This window comes from Drosophila suzukii, chromosome X, assembly GCF_043229965.1.
Source record: "Drosophila suzukii chromosome X, CBGP_Dsuzu_IsoJpt1.0, whole genome shotgun sequence".
Lineage (NCBI taxonomy): Eukaryota > Metazoa > Arthropoda > Insecta > Diptera > Drosophilidae > Drosophila > Drosophila suzukii.
In genome coordinates, this window is record NC_092084.1 from 21,131,943 (window position 1) to 21,141,567 (window position 9,625).

The 9,625-nt window shown below is 39.3% G+C and overlaps 3 protein-coding genes across 3 annotated transcripts; 1 reads left to right on the forward strand and 2 right to left on the reverse strand.

Annotated features, from left to right (window-relative positions):
* Window positions 1–142: 142 nt before the first annotated feature.
* LOC108005228 (inward rectifier potassium channel irk-1) lies at window positions 143–2,864 on the forward strand. Its single transcript, XM_036821202.3, has 5 exons — window positions 143–463; window positions 861–1,059; window positions 1,255–1,647; window positions 1,737–1,843; window positions 2,296–2,864. Exons 1-5 carry the CDS (start codon window positions 255–257, stop codon window positions 2,687–2,689), a joined length of 1,302 nt encoding a protein of 433 aa, XP_036677097.2. The 5' UTR covers window positions 143–254; the 3' UTR covers window positions 2,690–2,864.
* Window positions 2,865–3,003: 139 nt separating this feature from the next.
* On the reverse strand, window positions 3,004–5,684 carry LOC108005208 (probable alpha-aspartyl dipeptidase). Its single transcript, XM_017068396.4, has 3 exons — window positions 5,138–5,684; window positions 3,948–4,508; window positions 3,004–3,335 (listed from the first exon to the last, which is right to left on the reverse strand). Exons 1-3 carry the CDS (start codon window positions 5,236–5,238, stop codon window positions 3,275–3,277), a joined length of 723 nt encoding a protein of 240 aa, XP_016923885.2. The 5' UTR covers window positions 5,239–5,684; the 3' UTR covers window positions 3,004–3,274.
* A 413-nt stretch (window positions 5,685–6,097) lies between these two features.
* On the reverse strand, window positions 6,098–9,259 carry lic (dual specificity mitogen-activated protein kinase kinase lic). Its single transcript, XM_017068334.4, has 5 exons — window positions 8,856–9,259; window positions 8,393–8,783; window positions 8,179–8,311; window positions 7,916–8,118; window positions 6,098–6,905 (listed from the first exon to the last, which is right to left on the reverse strand). Exons 1-5 carry the CDS (start codon window positions 8,909–8,911, stop codon window positions 6,687–6,689), a joined length of 1,002 nt encoding a protein of 333 aa, XP_016923823.2. The 5' UTR covers window positions 8,912–9,259; the 3' UTR covers window positions 6,098–6,686.
* Window positions 9,260–9,625: the final 366 nt, after the last annotated feature.

Sequence of the window (9,625 nt, forward strand, 5' to 3'; positions counted from 1 at the left end):
AAATACGCTGATAACGGCTAAATTCTACATAAAATCATGGGGCACATTTTGAGACACTAATCTCGGCGGAACAATCTCAGTCAAACAAGAGCTGACACATGCGCGAAAGTTCAGATAATAAATAAATCTAAATGCACATCTTCATTTTTTATAGTTAGTACCCCGACTTAGTCAGTGTCAAGCGGTCAGACAATCGAGTTGATCTCCTTCTATCGTAATCGTCGGCCAGTGCAGCCTAAATTTGAATCTCGGTCATGCGATCAAAAGGATCTTCCCTGGGATCTGCTCCCACTAAATCCCTTCTCAAGCAACCATCTACGTCCATGACCGTGAAACTCAAGTCGAAGCCCCTGTTTCGATCTGCCGATAAGGGGAAGGATTACTATCCGGAAAGTCCAAGTTTTGTACGGCGGAGAAAGTCGACGACCGCCGTGGATCAGCAGGAAACACGCAGCGAGCAGAAGTGAGTTAATTCTAAAACAAAAGGAGACCGTCTATATATCATATTCATATAGTAAACTTTACGGAGATTAAAGATTTTATATCCAAAATATGTAAATGTCCTATGTTATTTATTTAATCTCCATATTCTCAATTTGAGAATTCCTCTTCTCCACTATACGAGAATAATCGTTCTCGAAATCAAGAAGAAAAGACTCTCAAGTTTGTTTTTCCTGATAGATCAATTATAAAATATCGAGACGAAAGTAGTCTAGTAAAACAAGAACGCTTTATCTCGATTTGGAAATTAGGAAGATTATCGATCTTGGCTCACTATAGGGATCGATAATCCGGTTTTGAGAACGGTTTTTTCTGAGCGTTTAAGAAAAAAAAATATCTTTTCAAAAACTCACCTTCAGCTTTCCATGTACAAACGACTGGGCTGGCAGTACAATAGAGCTAACACCAGATGTGGGTTCCGGGCCGGGAACCTCTTCAACCAATGGACTTAGACGAAGTCTACATCGGGTAATCGAGAAGAACGGCAAGGAGAACGTGGTGTTCCGGCGAATTCCAGAGAAGTCCTGGCGTTACATGCGGGATCTAGTCAACACTCTGGTAATATCCTAATTCAGACCCAAGAATTCTCGGATGTATCGTTTATAACATAACATACAACAGAGATTGATCATTTTTACCTGAAGTCCCATCTTTCGAAGTAGTCCTGTAGTCTTATTTTTAGAATGTGTCGTCCATATGACTTGATCCTTTCTGTATATATTATACAAAGGCTATTCTTTTCGAATTACACAGATGGAGCTGAAGTGGAAATATATGTTGACATTGTTCCTGGGCAGTTACTTCCTCAGCTGGCTGCTTTTCGCCGCCCTCTGCTACGTGGTCGCCTTCTTCCACGGGGACTTGATCTTCGATCCTCTGACTGGAGAACGGACGGGCAAGGGTGAGGAACCCTGCATATACGGAGTGGAGAACTGGGTGGCCATGATACTATACTCGGTGGAAACGCAGACAACCCTGGGCGGTGGAAAGTACGCCAGTGAAGAGTGCCCGGAGACGATATTCCTGTACGTCATGCAGATGATGAGTTCGGCTTTGATCGAGGGCTGTATGATCACCGTGATCTATGCCAAAACATCGCGTCCGGCACGGCAGATTACTAAGCTCAAGTTCAGCGACAAGGCGGTGGTGAGTGTACTCCCCTGATTTGTACTCCCCTGATATTGGAGAGCAGTACCCCTTTTTCGGACCCTTCCTATAGCGATTATCTCACGCAGATCTGTTATCGCGACGGACAACTGTGTTTGCTCTTCCGCGTGTGCGATCCCCGCGAGCAGCAGTCCATTGAGTCCAAGATACGAGTCTACATTATCGTGGACAAACGGTGAGTCACTGTCGCATTTTCGTGGAAATCACTGATCTTTGGGCTTTACTAGGGATTCGTAAATAACTAATATGTCAGAGGTTTAGCAAGGAAAAGAAATACAAATATTTAATTTAAACTGAGATACTATTAAACAACAAGTTTCTCTAAAAACGGTTCAAAGGTTTTTTTCGCATAAATTTGTATAGTTACAATGTTGATTTATTTAAAAAAAATTCGTTTATTAATGTCCATTGTCATTAATTTTAGGAAAATGGACTAAACGAGATAAGTAATGGCCTTCAAAAGGGTCTCCCACATATTTTATGAAAAAAATTGGTCGATTTTTATGTCGCTTAGTACTTTATTCCTAGAATTAGTCTACTAAGTCAAAACTTGTAACTAAATCTTACTTTTTTATATGATTTCGATTTAATGCGATTTTTTTCATTACCTTTTCATTCCCTTGACAGCACTCGCGAGGGTGAGATTGTAAAAACTCACGTGGAACTGAAGCTGGAGGGCAATGGAGAACAAATAATCCTATGGCCCGATGTGGTGTGCCATGTCATCGATGAGACTAGTCCGCTGTTCCAGTTTACCAACGCCAAACTCTTCAACGCTGCCCAATTCGAGCTATATGTGTCCATAGTGGGAACTTCCCCTGCCACTGCCCAATTGACTGAGGCCAAGACTTCCTACCTCCCAAGCGAGATTTTTTGGGGCCAGAGATTCACCAATATTATCCATTACGACGAAGAAAGCGAACGCTACATCGTGGACTACAAGAATTTCAACACTACCATTTCGGTGGACATGCCCATGATTCTGCCGAAAAAGGATCAGTTGAAATCTGTAGCAATTTAGATCAATGGATCCTTCGTTCACTTACAAAAATACCTCTTTCAGCATCGGATTTACTTTTTACCTTGAGCTTTTAAATGAAATCCCTTTAAAGCTTTGTAAATATCCAGAAATGTTTCTTTCATTTTAAAAATACAAAATATAATTATATACAATACTAACAATATTGTAAGAAATTGTAATGATAATATTTATTTAAAGTACCAAAAGGGTTTTACTCACCGCAGGATTTCGTTTGCTCCTGTTCTTGATACAACTTCAATTTCCTTGGAGAAGTATTCAATATTATTAAGCAGTTGTATTAAATATATCCACAGTAGGTTTTAACTTGTTGTTTATTTAACCATTTCAAAGCACATCAATTTTTTTTCAATTATTTCTAAAAAAAAATGTATATTTAAAATCCCTTCTCTTGTTCCAAAAAAAATCTTATTTTTACATTTAGTTATAGTGTAAATGGACTATATCAGTGTAGTTTATTTGTAGGAATTTTTGTTTATGCAGAATGATACGAATTACGTTTTTGTATCATATGCACAATAAATTTATATATTTTCTTTGGCTCAATCATTGGGGGCATCTTAGTTTTTATTTCTGCAGCAGGAAGCTGATATCCGTTTGGGGAGCCAGTTCCTCGGCGCCGCCAATACTGAAAAAAGAAAATACCATATATTCAAACGTGATTATATTAAATTTATAGACCGAACCAGGAAAAACTTGTTTCCAAAAAATATAAACTTTAATGCTATAATACTTATTTAATTGTAGAAACATTATGGGAAAGGTATATGACAATTTCGATGTAAATATCTTAAGATGTCTGAAATAGTTACTAATATTTTATAATTTTTTATTTTAATTTTTAATATTCTTTTGCAGAACTTTAATTTTACTTTATGATCCTGTTTTATTCAAAATCTGATTCAAATGTAAATACTTTTTACATTTAATAATAATAATAATATTGTAAAATTTATATTATAACATTTTTAATGAGTAGTTTGATGATCTTGTTGTCAATGATATTCTAGAGATAGGATCTGGTAAAAATTAAATTTTTTTAAATTTTCTAAAATTGACTTTGGAACCTTAGCAAAAATTGGAAATATTTTTTTTTTTAAATTTATAATAATAATATATTACAGTTTATATTATAACATTTTTTATGAGAACTTTAAATACTCAATAATATTTAAGTATAGTATTCCTTACTTATCATAACGAAAGATTTAACCTCATCCCAAATGAAAATTGAACTTACGGCTTGAAGAGCTTGGCACAGCGATCTCCCAGGAGCGTGGCCTTCTCGCCTTGGACCCGGACACTGGTGCCCTCGCGAAGACCCAGGACGGGCAGTCCGTGGTAGGCCACGAACTCCTCGAGCCGCTCGTCCCGCGTCTCGCCCTTGTGCTGGCTGCCCGGCTCCGGTTCCAGATAGTGAGGATTGATGTTGAAGGGCACGAGGGCCAGGGCCTCGAAACTCGGTGGATAAGCCACCGGCATGTCGTTGGTGGTGTGGATGGATCGGGTGGCCACATTGGTGCCTGCACTGCTGCCCACATAGGGTAGTCCCCGCTGGAGCACCTGCTCCCGTATGAGATCGAGCAAGTTCAGCTGGTAGAGGGTGCGCAGCAGGACGAAGGTGTTGCCGCCGCCCACAAAGATGGCCTGTGCCTCCTTCAAGGCCTTTTCAAGATCCGGCTTCGTGTGCAGTCCCTCCACATTGTAGCCCCAGGGTTCCAGGGCATTCCGCACGGTGGCAGTGTACTTCTCGTGATCCCGCAGAGCGTAGGGCACAAAGAGCACCGTCTTCACACTGGCACTGCAATGGTTAAGGGGAGTATATTATTAAATTATAAAGGCTTTAACGTATTTATACAATAATTTATAAAATTTATTTTAGCCTGATCAGGTATTTTAAAAGTATTTATTAATTTTTAAGTTTGACTCTTCATATGTATATTGGAAAAAAAAATAAATTTTAACCTGATTAGGTATATAAAATATTATAAAAATGTATATGTAAAATATATTTATTCATTTTGGCATATATTTAATAATTTTTAAGTTTGACTCTTTTCATATAAGGTAAGCCAAATATATTTAATAATTTTTGCATTTGAATTTAGAAAAAGTTAAGCTTTATAAAATGTATCTGCTTTCGTAGGTTAATAAATTTCCTAAAAATAAAAAATAATTTTTATTTATAGTTTGACCGTATAATATTATTGATGTTTTGTCAATCAATCAATTAAATAAAAGATACATCGTTTTTTTATTATTTTATAAGACAAGGTCACCAGTATAATCACAAATTAGTTATACATACACACATATGTACCTTCAAAAGCACTTCTTTCATTTAAGATAAATTGACTTAAAATCATTTTAAAAACATAAACTAAAATGTTATTTTTTGCACTCAATACACTTTATATTCCAAACACTTACCTCTTGAAGAGATCCTCCAGTTGGACACGGGCATGCTCCAAATATCCATGGCCGTGCAAACGCGACGACGAGAGCAACAATATGTTCCGTGCACTGACCATTTCTCCAGCAATCTAATCGTGGGATTGGATGGTTCGCCCAGTCGGGAAGATTACCAGGGTTTTATGACCTGCCGTTAGGGATGGGTCCCAGAAGTATCGGAGTTAGGGCCTTCAAACAAACCTTATCACAAAACAACAGCAATGCGAGAACAGAGGGGTATGTGTAATTGCTTTTCAAGGGGTCGTTACACCCAGAAACTCAGATCCAGAAATATGTTTACTAAAGTAAACTATCAATTTTGATCATTATAAAATGTTTTTCATCCAGTTTATAACGAGTTTGTGTATGCATTCCTCACAATTTCTTATACAATTTTTTATTGCAAGCACTACAGTAAAATTTTTTAGATTAGCTAGCCATTTCTTGTGCAAATAAAAAATTCACCACCATATCTTTAATTTCCGAATGCTGTTCGTAAAACATTTACGATTACAAGCCTTTCTACAATTTTTTTAACCATTGAGTCACTATTTTCCGAAATATGTTAAAAGTGCAATGTAAGCTAATAAATGAAAACAATGTATGGGGGGTTTATTCCCCCCTTTGTCCACGTCGATGCATATGAAAAAAATGCACGCAACAGCTGAAAAAGTATCGATATAATATATATTCATAACGATATATCACTTGCAAGGGATGGATTGCAGTCAGTGCATCGTTGCATTCTCAATTTTTGATATCGAACAAATATATTTAAATTTAAATATTGAAATTCACCGCTAATAAAATATTGTTTTTCCCTTTTTTTCGAAAAAGCAATGTGTTTTTTATAATGGTTAAGCGATTTAATAGATTTAAAAGCAATTCCCAATCGCAATCATAACTCACAGTTATTAGCCATTCAAATTTCAACAATAGTTAGCTATTTCACGTAATATATATTTGTTAAACAATTATAATTACCATTACACTTTCTGTTCGGCTATTTTGGTGTTCAAAAAGTTTACAATTTATCATTAAAGTTTAGTACGTTTTTACATTCATTGTTTGCTTGCTTCTGTTCTTCTTTTTCGTTGACTAAGCTATTATTTGTTTAAAAATATATATTAAAATGGTATTACTTTTTAAGACAGCAGCATCGCCAGCTGGGAGGCACGGTTCGGTTATCCATTTTTGAGCGTTGCAAGGCGAAGTTTCCATGTTGCAGGTTGCATGTTGCAGGATTGCTAGTAACGGTTATGTTGCTGTTTGCTTCTCACTTAAATTAATAATTATGCAGTTTCCATTTTTTGAATCTTTAGATTAGCTGATTGCTGTTGGTTTTCCTTGGATTTCCTTCATATATATTGGTTGGCTTTGCTGGCACGCAGACGGGGGGGACACACACTCAACATGTACGAAATGCATGCTAGAAGAAGACGGCGGCAATTTACACGGGCACGGGCACGGCTCAAGGGGTTAAGGGGGCGCCATGGGTTAACCATTAACCAGCTACCCGGCCATTAACCTACTGCGCCGGCTGGTTGTCGGGCAGGTCCAGTATCCTGGCCACGAACTCCGAGATGTCCGTGTTGCGCTGCAGGTGGTCCACGATGAAGCTGTGCTTGAGCAGCTGCTCGTAGTTGGGCCGCGCCATGTACTCCTTCTGCAGGCTGACGGCGATGAAGTCCTCGAACTCCGGCGAGAAGGTTCCCGCCGTCAGACGCGGCGGATCGTCCTCAACCACCTGCAAAATGATAAATCGCAAAGTTATTTAAAATGCACTCAAGAGCTAAGATCTAGGTTATATTTTAATTCCTAGAGACAACCCTAACTTAGTACATGGAGAATGGTTATATTTTCTTGTTTATTTACTATACCAACTGAAAGATATTTAAAGAAAAAGTGAAGCTCTAGGTTATATTTCAATTCCCAGAGACAGGTCAAACATAGAATTAGGAAAATGGTTACATTTCCTTGTTTCTTTACTATACTAACAGAAAGATCTTAAAAGAAAAATACTTAAAATGTACTTCAAAGCGTAGAATTAGATTGAATTTCAATTTCCAGACAGAGGTATGGTCTAAGTTACTATCTTTGAACATCGTTCTTCTCACTTCTATAATTATTATACCACCTCAATGATCTTACAATATTATCATTGTATATACCAATTTTAATGGAATAAATGGTACCAATTGTTTCCTTTTCTTATAAATACAATTAATTTTTGCTAGTGATCAAAGGATTGTATATTATTTGAAACAAAAATTGGTTATACTTTTAATTAAGCTTGCTAATAAGTAACTTGTGGCAGCGAATTAAGTTATGTAATGGTAGTTGTTTTCTAGCGTAATTTTTAACAATAACAAAATGTACAGTTCATCTTTAAATAGATTCAAAAGTATTCCCTTTTACATAGTCCTACAAAGTAAGGTGTTTAGGAGGATTGCTATTAAGGACTTTAATGGTTAAACTTATTTTAAGATCTAAGTTTATTTTCGTTTTATCGGGACTGTTTCTTAAACTTCATTGTATTCGGAATTTCCCGAAACAGATTAGAGATTTACAATTCAAGTGTGGTAAATTCTATAGTGAAATATGCGATATCATTAGGACTCATTATTTGCTTTTGTAAAACCTGGGGTTTTCAACCACAAAATGACTAATTCTACTTTGTTTATCAGCAGTATATGCCATTAACTAGGGCAGATGCAATGGAAGGAAGGATTTTGACCTCCAATTTCCGACACTAACCTGGCGCAGCTGCTCGAAGGGCGTCCGCCAGTTGTCGTAGGGGTAGCGGCCAGTGGCCATTTCGATCATGCTGATGCCCAGCGACCAAACGTCCGACCGGATGTCGTACTGCGCCGGATTGCCCTGGGGATCGATGCGTTCCGGGGCCATGTACGGCTTGCAGCCGGCATCGATGGTCTTGGCAATGGAGTCCACGAGGTAGCCTGCAATTAGGGTCAAGATTAGGGGAATGTAGAACATGGAGATGGAATTGCAATGCCCACCTGAGATGCCAAAGTCACAGATCTTGACCTGACCGGCCCGATTGATCAGTATGTTCGAGGGCTTGACGTCCCGATGGATGACTTTCAGCTGGGCGTGCAGGTAATGCAGCGCACTGACCACGCTCATAGCAATCTGTGAAATGAACGTAACAGTAGTATAGTAGTGGCGATTCCCAGATAAGATTAGCCCCGCCCCCAATCCTCCCCAGCTGACCTTGCCCAGCACGCTCTCCTCCATGCGCAGATCGTGGCGGAAGACCTTCGGATAGAACTTGTCCAGACTGGTGCTCATCACCTCCATGCAGATCCAGACGTCGCCCTCGCGATACATCGCCCCATAGAAGTGGACCGTGTAGGGGCAATCGCTGGACCTCATCGATATGTCCAGATCCATGACAAGGCGGTGCTGTTCGCGAATATTAACGGTCATGGGTATGCGTTTAACGGCGAGGACCGTATCGGTTTGCCGGTGGCGCATCTTCTCCACAATCCCATAGGCCCCCCGGCCCAGATCGCAGATCTTCTCCAGGCTGTCCGCATCGATGTCGAAGGTCTGATCGCCAATTTGGATGGTGGCCCGCGAATCCAAATTGCGTGGTGGCACTCTGGAAAGGATTAGGGTAGGTAAGTGCCTAAGTACTAGGTCATTCTGGCGGGCACTTTGCCCATAAACTTACATGGCTGGCTCCGGCTCCTTGAGAATGTTGAAGGACAGTCGCGGACGTCGGGACATCTTGGCAATATATCCTATATCCTATACCATATATGTGGGGGTCCTCCTCCTCGACGTTTCTCCGGCGTTCTCCTCGCGGACTCTTCGATTAGGCTAAGTTCTGCAAGACCTGGCGGATCGGACGGTTGGGATGCGGCTATTTTTATCGCATTTGGTCGGGTCGGTGCAGGATCTGGAATCTGGTTCGGATGTGGATATGGATCGGATCGTCTGGCTGCGGCTGTGGCCCGGTATTTGCCAGCCAACCTTTTGCTTTCGCCTTTGCTTTCCTGTCCGCACTTTTCGCACTGTTTGCCGATCGCCTTTTTCGCTTCTCGTTTTTCTCGCTTTTCCACTAGCGCTGGACCACCGTCGATGGCCCTATCGATAGTTTTGCCATCGAAAGCGGCGATAGAATGGCAAGAGCAAGAAATCGAGGAGCATTTATTTTGTATTAACTAATTAATAAGGATTAATATATATTTTTAACAGGTTTTTAATTGATTTTATTTATCAATTCGAGAGCAAAATCATTATAACCGATGGGTACTTCGAGCCGGTACCTTTGATATCGATAGTTTTCAACTATCGGAAGCTTTGCTGCCAATATTTTAATTTGCTTAATTTGGTTATATCAAAGATATTAGGCATGCCGCTCAGAATTAAGCTATTTTTTGTTGGCTTAATTTGGTTATATCAAAGATATTTAGGCATATGTCGCTCTGAAATAAGATA